The 20,983-nt window shown below is 32.9% G+C and overlaps 1 protein-coding gene across 1 annotated transcript; it reads right to left on the bottom strand.

Annotated features, from left to right (window-relative positions):
* Positions 1-704: 704 nt before the first annotated feature.
* LOC135950475 (thioester-containing protein 1 allele R1-like) lies at positions 705-20,588 on the bottom strand. The gene is given in 14 exon segments (XM_065500014.1): positions 705-1,285; positions 1,377-1,895; positions 5,684-6,770; positions 6,875-6,962; positions 10,939-11,209; positions 11,263-11,524; positions 11,583-11,723; positions 11,726-12,241; positions 12,346-12,433; positions 16,410-16,680; positions 16,734-16,995; positions 17,054-17,871; positions 19,941-20,349; positions 20,492-20,588. Coding segments are annotated over 14 exon segments (5,319 nt in total). The 5' UTR covers positions 20,539-20,588; the 3' UTR covers positions 705-745.
* Positions 20,589-20,983: the final 395 nt, after the last annotated feature.

Below are 20,983 nucleotides of genomic sequence, written 5' to 3'. Positions count from 1 at the left end.
TTTTTTATACTTCACTTGAGGTTAAAAGGGAAAAATGTTGATCCAAACTTAATAACTAATTATTAAGTATATAAATTGTTAAATTACATACGTTCTAATAGGAATTTCAGTTATAAATTGCTTAGATACAAGTTTTTGTACATTTGAAATAAAATATCGTCTGCGTAAACTAGTCTTTCTAACAATTGTTATATTATTTCAGTTTTTATACCATCATATTTATGTGGAGGGTATTTAAGATTCGGCACGGCCGAATATAGTACTCTTACTTGTTTTTTTTTATTGATGTAGAAATATTATATTTTGCAAATATGTTAAAGGTAAATGGTATTATTAGGAAAATTATACATATATAAACCACTGAATTGCGTGAAAATATAAGTAAATGTTTGCTTAACACCCTTGCATGGATTTTTTAAAAATAAAATACAATTTTTCTTAAAACTATAAGTGTACATTTCATCTTTAAACATTTCTCTACAAAACTGCATCTTTGATTTTTGAAATTAAGTGTTTGAAAAATTTACTTTTTGACACCAAAATCCCTCTGTGCGACGTCAGAAATACCAGATTTTTTTTCCAAAAAATTTGGATTCTGCCCCACTGTGCACTCTTACGCGTTCTGTTCATTCCTCTTTGTTTTTTTTTTCGCTTTTTCCAACGAGATGCCATTAGATATCAATTTGAAATGAAGTTGTCTACTATTGTTTAAAATAAGTTGGGAATAAATTTGTTTATAAATTAATTAAACATTATAAAATATTGAATTAGAAGACGCTGTATTATAATAGTCATACATCACTATGGGCACAGATTTACGTTCAAATACATCGCTTGTTTTGTAGGCCAAAATATTTAAACAGTTTTGTTCATTTATCTCTAATTTATCCAAGTACAGTATGATGGTCGTATATTCATTTTTAGGTTCGTTTCTTTGTACAAATGGGTTATTTTTTAAATTTTCGAGAACTTCATCATCCGTCCGATAACCGGATGGTAAATTCACCTCCATTATAACCATGTTAGTGCTGGTAGTATAGGTGTAACAAATTTCCAAATCCAAATCATTATTTAAAATATTTGCTTTAGGTTCAATAATGAAATATTTGACTTCGGTTTTGACATTTGAGGAGACATCTTTTCTACGTGGTTTTGAGCCACTTGTATCAATCATGGGACTAATTGATGTGCTGGCGTCAAGTATTTTATAGTGGTGGGAGAGTTGCAAGAGTGCAGAACCAGTTCCGGTCATTTCGAAGCTGACGTTACGAGTAGATTTGGGCAACTGGAAGGAGAAAAAAGTTCATAGTTATTAATAATAGGTTTAAGTTAATAATTTTTATGTATATACTAGTATTATAGAAAATCTTATTTACCTCTTGTTTTTGAGTCATTAAAATATTGCCAGATTCCACTTTAAATGCACCCGTTTTGACGGCATCTCCTTCCTGATCTTTTGCCGTGTATTTGATATCCAAATTCACATTTTTTGATTCTTTAATTTTCTGTGCAAATTTAACCAAGGCTTGTAAACCCACAACGGTATCATGAGTTGATAGGAAACCCCCCTTATCATTGCGTTGAGCTATTAGCCATTTAAGTATGGGCTTATGATCACCGGATGCACTCGAATCGAGCAGAGCCATCAATATATATGCCGTAATTTCCACATTATTTTCATTGAAATTATTGCTTCCTGACCACCAGACTAGACCATCACTTTCATTACGATAGATTTTTAGTTTTTCTAAAACTTTATTGACGTTCGAATTTTTAGCCATTTGTAGGACATACGCAATAATGGAGAGGGCATAAACATCGTCAACATCATCCAAATTGTTGGTTAGAAATTGAAGACCTCTGTTAATGACCTGTTGGTATCTTCTGGCATACATCTGGAAAAACGATAAAATATTAATATATTTGTAAGGAGGACAGTTATGCATTGCTATCCCACAAAATTAAGAGATCTTGATCAAATAATACATAGATTAGAATGTAACCCATCTTGACATAGATGGAATAAACTCCATTAAATTAAATTTTGGTTTAGGCTTCTCAATTGATATAAAGGATCTTAAATATCTGTAAAATGGCCCCTACGGCTCTAAGGACAGGTCACTACTCTTTTCATGAAATTTTCCATGACTTCCTGTAACGAATGCCGTTCACAGTCACTGCAATTTAGGCGTCATCTTCAAAAAATAAAGTTCCAATCACGCCGCACAGTGGGGCAGAATCGAAATTTTTTGGAAATAATTCTGGCATTTCTAAACGCCTGGTCCGATCGGAATAAAATTTGACGTGGGTGTAGCCAAGGAGAATTCGGACCTACAAAATCTATGTGAGCTCAAAGTAGGGTACCTTCGACATGTAATATTTTTAAACACCTGACATTTTTTTCTTTCCCATCCGATTTCAAAGATTTTTATATTTGGAAAGCGTACGGCTACGTCTTGAAAAAAAAATTAAATATTAAAATTTCGCCATACCTTGGTCCGCTTTTTTAAAAATATAGGGCGTACTTTTGGACCGAATGGTGTCGAATTTTTTTTGATAGTTAGACAGATAAATTGCAAATAATATACAAACGATTTCAGAGCAATATCAATTATTAATCCAAATATAAACGATTTTCAATTTAAAAATTCAAAAAATAATAAATTTTTGCTATTTTTTGGGCTCCCGCAATTCCTAAAAATTGGAGCGAAAATCCCAAGAATGGTATATTTTAAAATTTTGCCCATAGGCTCCACATTTCCTTCGGGGCTGGGAAAATACTTTGAGGATAAATAGGGAACATATCAAGGTTAAAAATTTTTGATTTTTTAAATTGAAAATCATTTATTTTTGGATTCATAATTGATATAACTCCATTCGGTCCAAAAGTACGCCCTATACTTTTGGACCGAATGGAGTCTAATTTTTTTTTGTTAGTTAGACAGATATGAATCCAAAAATAAATGATTTTCAATTTAAAAATTCAAAAAATAGTAAATTTTTTCTTTAAAAAAAACAAGTTATGGCAAAATTTTAAAATTTAAATTTTCAAATGCTTGGAAATTATAAGATATAAATAGCACACGCAAGCATGTTTTTTCAAGGCCTAACCGAACGCTTTCCAAAAATATAAAAATCTTTGAAATCGGATGGGAATGAAAAAAATTGCACGTGTTTAAATATTTTACATGTCAAAGGTACCCTACTTTAAGCCCCCATAGCGCCGCCCTGGAGCATTTGTAGGGTCCATTTTAATAACTTAAACTCGCATACTCTTTGGCCACGCCCACGTCAAATTTTATTCTGATCCGACCAGCCGTTTAGAAATGTGCGGCCCACTGTGCGCCGCCTGATTAAAATCCACACAAGACAGTTGCTCGTTGTAGGTGCATTTGTTTCTAATGTATTTTCTGAGCTCCAAATTCGACATTTTGTGTATTCACGAAGCCATTCAGATGGAAATGCGCTTCAGATGACTTTCAGCATCGTGGTCTCAGCATAACTTTCGAAATTTTTGTAATAAGTTTTTACAATTATAACACGTTGCTTTTTCGTAAGCGCTCCATTTTTAATAATCGTAATAACCAATCGTGACAGTTGCCAAATTTAAGAGTTGCCACTTGCCCTCTCCATACTTGGCCTATTTTGAAGAAAAATTTCAGATTTATCTAAAAAAAATGTTCGACTATAGATAGTTCCAAATATTATTATTTAATCACTTCGAATTTCACAGCTAATCTATATATATAAAAGTGAATGTGTGTCTGTATGTATGTATGTTTATTATTTTTAGTTTGGGATCTATAGACGGCTAAACGGCTGAACCGATTTGCTTGAAATTTTTACAGTATATTTATGTATGTCTGGAAGGAGCTATAGGCTACTTTTTGTTTTGAAATTTTAAGTGGGCGTGGTACCTCCCATACAAAGTTAATTTTTAAAATCAAATATTTAGGAAACTATAATAGCTATAGTCCTCAAATTTAGCATGAGCAATTCCACTGTTTGTTTAAATATTTGCGGCAAAAATGGGAGTAGTAGCCACAGAGGGCGTGGCACCTCCCATATGATGATTATTTAAAAAATCTAATATATGGGATACAATAAGAGATAGAATCCATACATTTTGTACGGATATTCTACCATCAATTTTAATATTTAGGACAAGAATGGGCGGACTGAAATAGTGGGCGTGGCACTTCCCAAACAATCTAAATACTAAAATTCATATCTATCTGTATAATTGTAGTATGTAAAGCGTTCAAATTTTGTATGAACTACATATTTAGGCCAAAAATGGGCAAAATAGCAATAGTGGGCGTGGCACCTCCCATAGATGTGATGAAAAATTATATATAGGGACAGCTATAGCAGCTATCAGTATTAATATTTAGTACAGAAATGCGCGGACTACCAAAAATATTAAGTAAATGTTAAAATTTGTATGTATACATTTGAAACCCTTATATATATATAAAAGTCAATGTGTGTTTGTTTGTTTGTATGATTGTTTGCGTATTTGTAATGACACTCGACTTACAGTAAGCCAATTAATGAACAATCTAATCGGAGCGACCTTTATAACTGGGAATTATAACTTCGGAAATGCCATTTGATTTTACTCGATTGCAGTTTCCTATTTGCTTAGTATTTGCAATGATAATTGATAAAGCTCAACGTCAGTGTTTGCAAGTTTGCGGACTAAATCTAGAAAATCCATGTTTTTCACATGAACAGAAACTACACAGAGAAAACAGATTCGTGATAGCAACCGAATTTGTTGCCAATCGAATGATTCTGCCTTAGTGACCGAATTTTACAGTTGTGGCTACAAAATTTTAGAAGGAGTAACAAAAGTTTGGTTTCTTCAACTGAAATTCTTCTTTATCAACTGACTTTCTGTTGATAGAACCGAAAAATTCTATGTGTACAACCGAATCATTCGATTGGCAACAAATTCGGTTGCTATCACGAATCTGTTTTCTGTGTGTAATTTTAGATAGACTAAATATATTGTAAATCTTTACGGTACGGGTAGCGAAGCACACCGGGTTTTAGCTAGTATATATATAAAAGTCAATGTGTGTTTGTTTGTTTGTATGATTGTTTGCGTATTTGTAATGGCACTCGACTTACAGTAAGGCAATTAATGAACAATCTAATCGGAGCGACCTTTATAACTGGGAATTATAACTTCGGAAATGCCATTTGATTTTATTCGATTACAGTTTCCTATTTGCTTAGTATTTGCAATGACAATTGATAAAGCCCAACGTCAGTGTTTGCAAGTTTGCGGACTAAATCTAGAAAATCTATGTTTTTCACATGAACAGAAACTAATTTTAGATAGACTAAATATATTGTAAATCTTTACGGTACGGGTAGCGAAGCACACCGGGTTTTAGCTAGTAAATAATAAAATTCGTGTTATTAATAATTCCCCCGACCATTATCTGTTCCAGGGCACATGTAAAGGAAAATGCAAGAGAAGTCTTGACACTTTTTGAGAAATTTTATAATGCAAAACTATTTGCGACTTTCCAAAAATCTGATATGAAGGTCTGTCTAATAGGATTGTATCATACTTGGAAGGTTGGGACTAAAACAATTTAATCACTTAGACTTTATCTTCTCTTTAAGATCTGGGTGGTTAATATGATACTTTTAGTGGTTTTATACTTACACGATCCTCTAAAAATGTTGCCAATATGAAGGCCGTCAAGCCATAACGATTTTTTTGAGCCGGATCGAACAAATAACCAGTATAAGGAAAACTGCCATCATTTAATTGAGCATTGGATAAATACTTTAAAGCCGTTTCAATTATACGTCGTTCTATAGAAGCAAACTTAGAAGCTTTAATAAAGAAACGCACAGTATATGCTGTGAGCCAGGTACTGGCCTCTTCATCCACGTCCTCGCCAAATACGCTGTAACCACCATTGTCGTGTCGATACGACAATTGCTGCTGATAACCAATATCTGTATAAGACTTGATGGTGGCCACGAGACAGCTTTCTTTCGCATATTCTCCAGTGGCTTTCAGATATTGTAAAATCATAATGTTGGGAGCAAAATGCACCATATTTTGTTCGCCACATCCCGTGGGCATCTCGACTAGTTGTTGCAGGTTGTCGAAAGTGGGAACAATATAATCACCACCAACTGTTAAAGCAATACCACTGGATGTGGGTTCCACATTCGAAGGTATATTTACCTGCAAGAAGGATGATGTTGCAGGTGTTTCTCTGCCTACATTTAAATAAATCGGCTGATTATATTTTTTGTCAATACCCTGTGATTCCACTTTAAGTTGTTGATGCACAGCATCCCTGTAAAGATAATTTGAGGCTGAAATTCGCAGATTTACTGTTCCTACTTCCAAGGGTTTTATGTAAAATGTAAACATTTGAACATCATTTGCCGGCAATACATATTTAATCAGTTTTCTCTGTTGATCTTTAGATTTCTCTGTGCCATCTGCCATAGATTCCATGAATTCAAATTCAAAATCATTATTATGCATTACAATGCTGCTATCCAGAGATTGTGAGTGATAGTTGAACACCAATACACCAATGGCCACAATTTCACCCCACTTGATGGAATAGGGTAGATTGAGGGATATGAAAAATGGTTTTATAGCTGTAACATCAGTGGGCACATCGACTATGCCCAATCCCGATTTTTCATTAACGGAAAAAGCTGTTATACGCCAAGTGGTTATCGAATCAGGCAGCTTGAAAGTCATTTTGGTATTTGTGGCATTACTATAAAGAAAATAGTCATGACAATTTAAAACAAAATATATTAGCAATGTAAGTTTTTGCTGAGTAGAATCTTGCAAATATGATTAAGAGGTATTAACACTCACATATCAACATTTTGAAAAATCCACACTTCTGGAAAATTTACACGATAGTCTTGCTCACCATCTTCAGATTGACGAATTTTTTTTCTATCTATTGAAAAATAAATTTATTTATATTTTTGCGTTTTATTCGAAATTATAATTTTAACTAGATACTTATTATTATAAGTAAATTAATTACTCTGGCTTAAGTTCATTTATTTGTGTCCTGCTTTTTAGCCGCTACTTTTCCACCGGAATTGTTAAAATAAAACAAAATAATGCAATTTCTCTAAACCACGATTTTGTGCAAACCTATTTTATATTGTTACAAAATTGTATTTTAATTCAAACATAACGTTTTCTAACGGCTGGTTTCAAGTTGCATCATGCTTCTCAACATTTCTATTTCTGGAGACTTCTAATTGTGGTCAATGTTGTTTACCGGCCGATTAACAGCAGTTAACATAACTGTGGATATTATTAACATAGCTGAAGAACATACAACATTGAATAAAAGCTTTGGGTTGATCATTGTAGAAATATATCTTTCTAGAAACATCTGGATGGTAATGCAGGGTATATAAGGTGTCCGTAAGAACATCAACCAGTCAGTCTAATTTGAAGCATCGTTAACCCTTTGCGACGGACGTAAAAAAAGTCTGTCACCTGTTATTTTGCAAACATCGTCTTTTACGTTTTCAGTACCTTTTTACTAAATTTTCATGTGTAAGTTAATGTGCGGAAAGAGAGCGACTTTGTAAGCAGAGAAGTGACTACTACACAACCACGTCAATATTAAGGTAGGTGTCTGAGAAACAACCTCCCCATTATTTTCGTTATATAATTATTTGTAGTCTCCTAAACAACACGTCAGTAAATTTTTTTTCTAAATTTTTTTTAGTTGTTTCTCGACATAATTTATGATAACTCAAAAAGGGTTAGTCCAATATTATTGAAGTAAACTTTTCAATTTTTTCAAGACTTTTTTAAAACACAAAAATTTGCTATTTCCACGTAAAAAATATATTTTTTACTTCAATTTGTTATTATAACTCCGAAACTACTGAGCCGATTAAAACGTAATGTATACACAGATTAAAGGTTATGTAAATTTTAACTTTTCTAAGTTTTCTTCAATAATATTGGACTAACCCTTTTTGAGTTATCATAAATTATGTGGAAGCCGTCTAAAAAAATTAAAAAAAAAACTTCTTCATAGAATTTAAAATTTGCACCATATTTGGAACCGCAATACATCAAAATTGTTTTTAAAAAGCCTCTAAAATTTTTTCGATTTTGTTGCCCTGTGTAATGAAAGCAATGACCCCAATTTTCAGCCAGAACTCAACTTTTAGATGACGAAATTTTACGATGATGGATTTCAGAATGTGAAAGGGCATGAATGAGAGGAAGGAAACAAGGTATCATAATAGGTCTCTATGGGCTTTCGATTACTGAAAACAAATATGAACATTTTTACGATACACTAGGATTCCTGGCAGCTGGCGATTATAATTCTAAGCATACTCACTGGGGATCAAGACTTATAACCCCGAAAGATCGCGCTTTGTTGAATTGAATTTGAATGTGCTGTTGAGCGGAGAACCAACATACTGGTCTACTGACCCAAGCAAAATACCAGATGTCATTGATTTTGCAATTACAAAAAATTTACCAATGGAACTAATGCAGGTTAAATCTTCATTAGACTCTATCGAACCCCCGAGAAATAGTATCCCTGACTGGCCACTCTGCAATATCAAACACGAAAATAAATTGGTTGAAATATAGAAAATATATTAGCACACACAGTACAGAAAATATATCGCTAAGAATACCAGAAGATATCGATATCTCACTCAAACATTTTGAACAAAACTTAAAACTTGCTGTTGAACACGCCACTCAAATAACCCAAAAAATAAGATACAATAGACTCTATTCTGCAGACGTTGAACAGTTATTAGCTGAAAAAAGAAGAGTTCGTCGAGAGTGGCAATTCTACAGATCCCCTCAACTTAAAACGGAGCTTAGAAAATGTCGCAAACGCCTCAGTATCCTTCTTCACAAACGCAAAACTGACTCAATTAATAAATATCTGGAGAACTTAGATGCCACCCAGTACTCAAATTAATCTCTATGGCGAGCTACAAAAAAATTAAAAAGACCTGTTATGAGCAGACCTCATAGAGGCTGGGCGAGAAACGATACTGAAAAAGGAAACCTGTTTGTTAGTCATCTAAAGAATGTATTTTCCCCAAACGAGTCAAACGACATAATAGAGGTACCACCTACTTTACCCCATATTACTACTGCTGAACCACTTCGTTTTGAGATTTCAGAGATTGTCAAGGCTATTGTTGATTTAAACTCCAAAAAAGTACCTGGTATTGATAAAATCATTAACAAGATGCTCCTCGAGCATTAAGAATAATCCTATTTATTTTTAATGCTATATTACGCCTTGAATATTATCCACCAGAATGGAAGGTTTCTTTATTTACAATGATACACTAAAGTGGAATCATATAGACCCACTAGCCTATTGTCAAATATATCAAAGCTATTCGAAAAACTCTTAATGAATAAGTTAAAGCCGATAGTGAATCATTTTGATTATATTCCAACTCATCAATTCGGATTTCGAGAAAAACATAACACCATAGAACAAACTCACAGGTTGGTAGAAATCATATCCGAGACATTTGAAGATAAAAATATTGTTCTGCACTTTTCATCGACGTTTCGCAAGCCTTCGACAAAGTATGGCATGAAGGATTATCGATAAAAATAAAACAATATTTACCAGTGAACACATACAAGCTTCTAGAATGTTATTTATGTCATCGAAAGTTCGTTTTTAAAGAGGGAGACTTCATAAGTTCACCACAGCTTATTGAAGCAGGCGTACCCCAAGGAAGTATACTGGATCCCTTCCTATATTTGCTATATACTTGTGATATGCCTACAAACAGTCGAACTATACTAGCCATTCATGAAAACCCCCAAGAAGCATCTGTGCTTTTACAAGACAATATACTCGACATAGAAAGGTGGTCAAAACAATGGAGAATAAAAGTAAACGAGCAAAAATGTATACATCTTACATTCACATTGCGTAGAGAATCGTGCCCTCCAATCCTAATAAATAATCATATAATACCTCAACAAACTGAAGTTAAATATCTAGGTCTGCATCTAGACCGACGTCTTACCCGGAAAAAGCAGGTAAGTTACTACAAATTTACTGAGTAATTGGTAGAAACTCGAGATTGAGTTTAGATTGCACACTTTTGCTGTACAGCTCAATAATAAAACCCATATGGTGCTATGGAATTCAATTATGGGGCACGGCCTCAGCTTCTAATATTGAAAAAATTCAAAGATTTCATAATAAAATATTAAGAATGATAACAGCAGCGCCTTGGTATGTGAGAAATATTAACATTCATAAGGACCTAGGTGTCTTCCTGGTGAAAAATTAAATAAAAAAAGAAGCGGAGTCATATTTGAAAAAGTTAGAAGTTCACCCTAACCCACTTGCACGAACATTAATGAAAAGTAATGGCTACATCCGACTAAGATGAAGGAATCCAACAGACCTGCGCTGATGATAGGATCTATAAATTAAACATAATTTTTCGTCCAACTGTGGTGGGACGTAAATAAAAATTAATATTTATGCTGGGTATACACGATACTATTTTTCGTACTAATCGTAGTATGAGTTGAAGTACGATTTTGTGATAGACGTTACTACAAATCGTACTATTTCCTTTGAAAAAAATGACAAGTAATAAAAATATCACAAAAATCAAAAATTTTTGATTTTCATACTTCGTTAGTACGACAACATGATACACGTTACTAATTTCATACTTATACGATTTATCGTACGACTTATCGTAACGTGTATACCTAGCATTAGATTTAAGATTTGAACAAATTATTGATAGTTCACATTATTTTGTGAAGATACAATAAATAAAATATGAAAAAAAAACAAATAAATTAAATGAAGACATTATAAGACATAATTTCCATTAAAAATCAAAAAAATATTTCTAACATTACTGACTACTTACTCAGCACCTCTTCCAATGTTCTTTTAATATTTGTTAAAATAACCAGGCCCGAAATTGAAATTTCCCCATTTTGAATATACTCTGAGTAAACATAGGATTTATCTTCAGCTAATTCTTTCAGTATTTTATTACGATCCAAATCATAGGAGGGGTCCAACAAATGCACTCCCAAATCTACAGCTAAAATACCTACAAATGATTGAGGCTGGGCGTTCAGTTCCACAGTTATTTCTTCACCAGGTTTCACGTTTTGGGGAGCCACTAATGAAATCTAGTGTGTGGAAAATAGTTAATAAACATTTCAAAAAAGCAAAAGAGACTTACCTGATTTTGGAATTGTCTGGGAAAAGCCAGTTCCATTTCATTTTGCCTTAGTATGCCGTTATGGGAATAGTGGACATATAGATATGAGAAGGGTATCATTTCTATTGAGGGTTTTATGTGGATTATGTAGGATTTTTGATTTGGTGGCAATATTATATGTTGCATAAGTATGATGTTACCATGTCCCACAATTGCATAAACTAGGTATGGTATGTCTTCGGTGGAACTGACTTCAATATTTACTGGTTTTCCTAAGTGTGGTCTTAAGTAAATAAATGTGAGGAAAAAGTTATAACAAAACAATTAAATTCACTACTTACCTTTTATCCAACAAGTTTAATTTACAATAGAAAATACTGCTGTTGTCTTCTTTTACACTACGATATACACTTGGTACATATAAATGAGAATCCTTGAAATATATTGAATAACCATAATCTTGTTGATTTTCAAATTCAAACGTACATTTAAATAAATCGGCTGATTATATTTTTTGTCAATACCCTGTGATTCCACTTTAAGTTGTTGATGCACAGCATCCCTGTAAAGATAATTTGAGGCTGAAATTCGCAGATTTACTGTTCCTACTTCCAAGGGTTTTATGTAAAATGTAAACATTTGAACATCATTTGCCGGCAATACATATTTAATCAGTTTTCTCTGTTGATCTTTAGATTTCTCTGTGCCATCTGCCATAGATTCCATGAATTCAAATTCAAAATCATTATTATGCATTACAATGCTGCTATCCAGAGATTGTGAGTGATAGTTGAACACCAATACACCAATGGCCACAATTTCACCCCACTTGATGGAATAGGGTAGATTGAGGGATATGAAAAATGGTTTTATAGCTGTAACATCAGTGGGCACATCGACTATGCCCAATCCCGATTTTTCATTAACGGAAAAAGCTGTTATACGCCAAGTGGTTATCGAATCAGGCAGCTTGAAAGTCATTTTGGTATTTGTGGCATTACTATAAAGAAAATAGTCATGACAATTTAAAACAAAATATATTAGCAATGTAAGTTTTTGCTGAGTAGAATCTTGCAAATATGATTAAGAGGTATTAACACTCACATATCAACATTTTGAAAAATCCACACTTCTGGAAAATTTACACGATAGTCTTGCTCACCATCTTCAGATTGACGAATTTTTTTTCTATCTATTGAAAAATAAATTTATTTATATTTTTGCGTTTTATTCGAAATTATAATTTTAACTAGATACTTATTATTATAAGTAAATTAATTACTCTGGCTTAAGTTCATTTATTTGTGTCCTGCTTTTTAGCCGCTACTTTTCCACCGGAATTGTTAAAATAAAACAAAATAATGCAATTTCTCTAAACCACGATTTTGTGCAAACCTATTTTATATTGTTACAAAATTGTATTTTAATTCAAACATAACGTTTTCTAACGGCTGGTTTCAAGTTGCATCATGCTTCTCAACATTTCTATTTCTGGAGACTTCTAATTGTGGTCAATGTTGTTTACCGGCCGATTAACAGCAGTTAACATAACTGTGGATATTATTAACATAGCTGAAGAACATACAACATTGAATAAAAGCTTTGGGTTGATCATTGTAGAAATATATCTTTCTAGAAACATCTGGATGGTAATGCAGGGTATATAAGGTGTCCGTAAGAACATCAACCAGTCAGTCTAATTTGAAGCATCGTTAACCCTTTGCGACGGACGTAAAAAAAGTCTGTCACCTGTTATTTTGCAAACATCGTCTTTTACGTTTTCAGTACCTTTTTACTAAATTTTCATGTGTAAGTTAATGTGCGGAAAGAGAGCGACTTTGTAAGCAGAGAAGTGACTACTACACAACCACGTCAATATTAAGGTAGGTGTCTGAGAAACAACCTCCCCATTATTTTCGTTATATAATTATTTGTAGTCTCCTAAACAACACGTCAGTAAATTTTTTTTCTAAATTTTTTTTAGTTGTTTCTCGACATAATTTATGATAACTCAAAAAGGGTTAGTCCAATATTATTGAAGTAAACTTTTCAATTTTTTCAAGACTTTTTTAAAACACAAAAATTTGCTATTTCCACGTAAAAAATATATTTTTTACTTCAATTTGTTATTATAACTCCGAAACTACTGAGCCGATTAAAACGTAATGTATACACAGATTAAAGGTTATGTAAATTTTAACTTTTCTAAGTTTTCTTCAATAATATTGGACTAACCCTTTTTGAGTTATCATAAATTATGTGGAAGCCGTCTAAAAAAATTAAAAAAAAAACTTCTTCATAGAATTTAAAATTTGCACCATATTTGGAACCGCAATACATCAAAATTGTTTTTAAAAAGCCTCTAAAATTTTTTCGATTTTGTTGCCCTGTGTAATGAAAGCAATGACCCCAATTTTCAGCCAGAACTCAACTTTTAGATGACGAAATTTTACGATGATGGATTTCAGAATGTGAAAGGGCATGAATGAGAGGAAGGAAACAAGGTATCATAATAGGTCTCTATGGGCTTTCGATTACTGAAAACAAATATGAACATTTTTACGATACACTAGGATTCCTGGCAGCTGGCGATTATAATTCTAAGCATACTCACTGGGGATCAAGACTTATAACCCCGAAAGATCGCGCTTTGTTGAATTGAATTTGAATGTGCTGTTGAGCGGAGAACCAACATACTGGTCTACTGACCCAAGCAAAATACCAGATGTCATTGATTTTGCAATTACAAAAAATTTACCAATGGAACTAATGCAGGTTAAATCTTCATTAGACTCTATCGAACCCCCGAGAAATAGTATCCCTGACTGGCCACTCTGCAATATCAAACACGAAAATAAATTGGTTGAAATATAGAAAATATATTAGCACACACAGTACAGAAAATATATCGCTAAGAATACCAGAAGATATCGATATCTCACTCAAACATTTTGAACAAAACTTAAAACTTGCTGTTGAACACGCCACTCAAATAACCCAAAAAATAAGATACAATAGACTCTATTCTGCAGACGTTGAACAGTTATTAGCTGAAAAAAGAAGAGTTCGTCGAGAGTGGCAATTCTACAGATCCCCTCAACTTAAAACGGAGCTTAGAAAATGTCGCAAACGCCTCAGTATCCTTCTTCACAAACGCAAAACTGACTCAATTAATAAATATCTGGAGAACTTAGATGCCACCCAGTACTCAAATTAATCTCTATGGCGAGCTACAAAAAAATTAAAAAGACCTGTTATGAGCAGACCTCATAGAGGCTGGGCGAGAAACGATACTGAAAAAGGAAACCTGTTTGTTAGTCATCTAAAGAATGTATTTTCCCCAAACGAGTCAAACGACATAATAGAGGTACCACCTACTTTACCCCATATTACTACTGCTGAACCACTTCGTTTTGAGATTTCAGAGATTGTCAAGGCTATTGTTGATTTAAACTCCAAAAAAGTACCTGGTATTGATAAAATCATTAACAAGATGCTCCTCGAGCATTAAGAATAATCCTATTTATTTTTAATGCTATATTACGCCTTGAATATTATCCACCAGAATGGAAGGTTTCTTTATTTACAATGATACACTAAAGTGGAATCATATAGACCCACTAGCCTATTGTCAAATATATCAAAGCTATTCGAAAAACTCTTAATGAATAAGTTAAAGCCGATAGTGAATCATTTTGATTATATTCCAACTCATCAATTCGGATTTCGAGAAAAACATAACACCATAGAACAAACTCACAGGTTGGTAGAAATCATATCCGAGACATTTGAAGATAAAAATATTGTTCTGCACTTTTCATCGACGTTTCGCAAGCCTTCGACAAAGTATGGCATGAAGGATTATCGATAAAAATAAAACAATATTTACCAGTGAACACATACAAGCTTCTAGAATGTTATTTATGTCATCGAAAGTTCGTTTTTAAAGAGGGAGACTTCATAAGTTCACCACAGCTTATTGAAGCAGGCGTACCCCAAGGAAGTATACTGGATCCCTTCCTATATTTGCTATATACTTGTGATATGCCTACAAACAGTCGAACTATACTAGCCATTCATGAAAACCCCCAAGAAGCATCTGTGCTTTTACAAGACAATATACTCGACATAGAAAGGTGGTCAAAACAATGGAGAATAAAAGTAAACGAGCAAAAATGTATACATCTTACATTCACATTGCGTAGAGAATCGTGCCCTCCAATCCTAATAAATAATCATATAATACCTCAACAAACTGAAGTTAAATATCTAGGTCTGCATCTAGACCGACGTCTTACCCGGAAAAAGCAGGTAAGTTACTACAAATTTACTGAGTAATTGGTAGAAACTCGAGATTGAGTTTAGATTGCACACTTTTGCTGTACAGCTCAATAATAAAACCCATATGGTGCTATGGAATTCAATTATGGGGCACGGCCTCAGCTTCTAATATTGAAAAAATTCAAAGATTTCATAATAAAATATTAAGAATGATAACAGCAGCGCCTTGGTATGTGAGAAATATTAACATTCATAAGGACCTAGGTGTCTTCCTGGTGAAAAATTAAATAAAAAAAGAAGCGGAGTCATATTTGAAAAAGTTAGAAGTTCACCCTAACCCACTTGCACGAACATTAATGAAAAGTAATGGCTACATCCGACTAAGATGAAGGAATCCAACAGACCTGCGCTGATGATAGGATCTATAAATTAAACATAATTTTTCGTCCAACTGTGGTGGGACGTAAATAAAAATTAATATTTATGCTGGGTATACACGATACTATTTTTCGTACTAATCGTAGTATGAGTTGAAGTACGATTTTGTGATAGACGTTACTACAAATCGTACTATTTCCTTTGAAAAAAATGACAAGTAATAAAAATATCACAAAAATCAAAAATTTTTGATTTTCATACTTCGTTAGTACGACAACATGATACACGTTACTAATTTCATACTTATACGATTTATCGTACGACTTATCGTAACGTGTATACCTAGCATTAGATTTAAGATTTGAACAAATTATTGATAGTTCACATTATTTTGTGAAGATACAATAAATAAAATATGAAAAAAAAACAAATAAATTAAATGAAGACATTATAAGACATAATTTCCATTAAAAATCAAAAAAATATTTCTAACATTACTGACTACTTACTCAGCACCTCTTCCAATGTTCTTTTAATATTTGTTAAAATAACCAGGCCCGAAATTGAAATTTCCCCATTTTGAATATACTCTGAGTAAACATAGGATTTATCTTCAGCTAATTCTTTCAGTATTTTATTACGATCCAAATCATAGGAGGGGTCCAACAAATGCACTCCCAAATCTACAGCTAAAATACCTACAAATGATTGAGGCTGGGCGTTCAGTTCCACAGTTATTTCTTCACCAGGTTTCACGTTTTGGGGAGCCACTAATGAAATCTAGTGTGTGGAAAATAGTTAATAAACATTTCAAAAAAGCAAAAGAGACTTACCTGATTTTGGAATTGTCTGGGAAAAGCCAGTTCCATTTCATTTTGCCTTAGTATGCCGTTATGGGAATAGTGGACATATAGATATGAGAAGGGTATCATTTCTATTGAGGGTTTTATGTGGATTATGTAGGATTTTTGATTTGGTGGCAATATTATATGTTGCATAAGTATGATGTTACCATGTCCCACAATTGCATAAACTAGGTATGGTATGTCTTCGGTGGAACTGACTTCAATATTTACTGGTTTTCCTAAGTGTGGTCTTAAGTAAATAAATGTGAGGAAAAAGTTATAACAAAACAATTAAATTCACTACTTACCTTTTATCCAACAAGTTTAATTTACAATAGAAAATACTGCTGTTGTCTTCTTTTACACTACGATATACACTTGGTACATATAAATGAGAATCCTTGAAATATATTGAATAACCATAATCTTGTTGATTTTCAAATTCAAACGTTGCCATACCATTGTCCTCCATATAAGTTTCATATGTTTTAAGGCCGTACTTCAAAATAACAGGTGTGTTAGGATCCCTAACTACAGCTCCATTCCAATATTGTATATGTACTTTTAGACGGTAAGGCTCGAAATCACTAAATTCAATATCATTTTCATTCACAATAATATTGTAGCGCTGTCTATGCAACATGATTGGAATGGACTCGCTTTGTCTGATACCCGTTAAATTTTCCTTTAACGACACTGACAAATATATGTAATTGTCTAGAGTTGTCTGATTTAAATTTGGTAGAGAAAATTCCACTGCCGCCATTGTATTTACGTCAATCTTTTGTTGTTGAATAATTTTGGTTTTGACTTCATTCCACAATTGTACAGTGGCAACACCTTGTACATATTTTCCAAAAGTATATTTACCATAGATCATGGCCTTTATGTGGGCATCGCTTGTAATCACATGTTTTGCAGTTCTTATGTGTACACTGAATTTGGGAAGAACATATTTTTTAACTTGTATGACTTTTGAACTGACATGGGCAAACATTCCACCAACTGATACCCTTATAGACCATGAACCCAAAACGGGTCTTTCGGACAGTTGGAAGTTGTTGGTGTAGACGCCCTTTGTAAAACGAATGTCTTTGAAGGTCTTGACAATATTTTCTTTGGCATTCTGAAATGGAAAATCGCACAAGCGTACGTGTTAAATATGTTTAACGAGAATTAATAAGAAAAAAATTAATGAAGCGGTTAATTTTGATTTGATTCTAAAAGAATCGGTTCATTTTTATTCGATTGCAAATGAATTGTTTATTTTTTGTTCGATTGCAAATAAGCCCATCGATTCCAATTGAACCGATTAATTTATTAATCGATTCAAAATAAACCGGTTAATTTTTATTCGATTCCGAATAAACCGGTTCATTTGTTATTCGATTCCAAATGAACCGGTTCATTTTTATTTGAAATTAAATTTTATCCGAAACCAAATGAACCGCTTCATTTTTTATTCGAAACCAAATGAACTGCCTAAATTTTTAGTCGATTCCAAATGAATTGTTTATTTTTTGTTCGATTGCAAATAAGCCCATCGATTCCAAATGAACTGAATAATTTAGTAATCAATTTAAAATAAACCGGTTAATTTTTATTCGAAACCAAATGAACCGGTTCATTTTTATTCGATTCCAAATAAACCGATTAAATTTTTAGTCGATTGCAAATGAATTGTTTATTTATTGTTCGATAGCAAATAAACCCATCAATTCAAAATGAACATATTAATTTCTTAATAGATTCAAAATAAGCCGGTTAATTTTTTATTCGATTCCAAATGAACCGGTTAATTTTTGTTCGATTCCATATGAACAGGTTAATTTTTATTTGAAATCAAATGAACTGGTTAATTTTTATTTGATTCCAAAAAAATACGTTTGTAGTCGATTCAGAATGAACCGGTTCATTTTTTATTCGATTCCAAATAGTACTGATCCTCGATTCCAAATGAACCTTTTAATTATTTGTGCGATTTCAAATAAACCTGTTAATTTTTTGTTCGATTCCAAAGAAACCCGTTAATTTTAAGCTGATTCCAAATAAATCGGATAATTTTTTAATCGATTCAAAATGCACCGGCTTATTTATGTACATTTTCAAAGAAACCTGGCTATTTTTCACTCTGTTCTAAATGAACCAGGTTCATTTGTCACTCTGTTCTAAATGAACCAGGTTCATTTGTCACTCTGTTCTAAATGAACCAGGTTCATTTGTCACTCTGTTCTAAATGAACCGGGTTCATTTGTCACTCTGTTCTAAATGAACCGGGTTCATTTGTCACTCTGTTCTAAATGAACCAGGTTCATTTGTCACTCTGTTCTAAATGAACCGGGTTCATTTGTCACTCTGTTCTAAATGAACCGGGTTCATTTGTCACTCTGTTCTAAATGAACCGGGTTCATTTGTCACTCTGTTCTAAATGAACCGGGTTCATTTGTCACTCTGTTCTAAATGAACCAGGTTCATTTGTCACTCTGTTCTAAATGAACCAGGTTCATTTGTCACTCTATTCTAAATGAACCAGGTTCATTTGTCACTCTATTCTAAATGAACCAGGTTCATTTGTCACTCTATTCTAAATGAACCAGGTTCATTTGTCACTCTATTCTAAATGAACCAGGTTCATTTGTCACTCTATTCTAAATGAACCAGGTTCATTTGTCACTCTGTTCTAAATGAACCAGGTTCATTTGTCACTCTGTTCTAAATGAACCAGGTTCATTTGTCACTCTGTTCTAAATGAACCAGGTTCATTTGTCACTCTGTTCTAAATGAACCAGGTTCATTTGTCACTCTGTTCTAAATGAACCAGGTTCATTTGTCACTCTGTTCTAAATGAACCAGGTTCATTTGTCACTCTGTTCTAAATGAACCAGGTTCATTTGTCACTCTGTTGTAAATGAACCGGGTTCATTTGTCACTCTCTCCAATTAAAATTTAACACAACTAAGTTTCATTAACACACAAATTATGTCACCTAATTAAGACCCACTTCCGAAAATCACTTTAAAATGCACAAATATATTACAAGTACCTACATATTAATATCGAGATCAAATTTAACTCAAATAAGTTTTATATGCACAAAAATCATACTACTAAATTTGTGTGTGATCGGTCTTTAATTTGCGCATATACTCGGTGTAGGGTATACTTTTTAACTTAATACTTTCATTAAACACTTACCAATACCTCTGCCAATATGGGCTCTGATATATTTAATGGTTTCGTATGTTCATCCAAAAACAAAACACGAAATTGTACCAAATCCTCAGGTTTATATACAGCCTTATCGGTTTGTATGTAGATTTTAGGACCCGCAGTAGTTTCAACCAACAATTGTTTTTCCTCATTAAAGCTGCACCCTTGTAAACCTTCCGCCGTTAAGGTGTACATATCGTGTTGTAATTTAGGTGGATAAAAATCAACAATTTTAGATTGAAATGGTTTTAATGATATTTCTTCGGTCGCATTGAATTGTGGTCCAGATATTGAGATACGAAGCAAGCACGATACAGTTGCATCATGCAGACTGGCTACAGTGGTGTATTTACGATTTGATTTCAGTAATCCGGGTGCAATAATTGAATAATAACTGAAATAATTTTGTTTCTATCGTAAGTGGAATTAATTAAATTTTTAAACAATTTTTTTGAACGAATAAAATTAACTAAAATCGAATATTATCAAAATTCAATTTACATCAAATGTAGTGTCCGATTTCATAATTAATTTACCTTTGATTTATAGATCTACACAAATATCCTTCAAATTTCGTATACATCACATCTTCATTCACTTTAAAGACCTTCATTAAAAAGTAAATAATTAAAATTGTTCTCACTATTACAAAAGAAATCATCTCACATCCAATGGGGAATTTGTGGACAAATAATTATTCTCATTTTTACCACTGACTATTAAAAATAAATTTAAAATCATACAAATTAATTTAGCACTCATATTTTGTTATTGGCTTATCTCACGTCCGCAAGCCAACTAAGAATAAATTTTAGAAATTGTATTTTATTTATTGTTAAACTGATACTCTATATTATGACTAGAGATGTCAAACGGAGAATCCCATTTTCGGGATTACTTAAATCCCGAAGCCCTGGATTTTTTAATTTTAAATCCCGGTATTTTCGGGATTTTTCAAACCCGCTTTTCATAAATAAATAGGGGAAATTGTAATTTGTTTGTGCCTTTTTTTGGAATATATTCTTAAA

This window comes from Calliphora vicina, chromosome 2 (genome assembly GCF_958450345.1).
Source record: "Calliphora vicina chromosome 2, idCalVici1.1, whole genome shotgun sequence".
Lineage (NCBI taxonomy): Eukaryota > Metazoa > Arthropoda > Insecta > Diptera > Calliphoridae > Calliphora > Calliphora vicina.
Note: the sequence above shows the minus strand (reverse complement) of the source record. Positions and strands in the feature narration are given on the sequence as shown.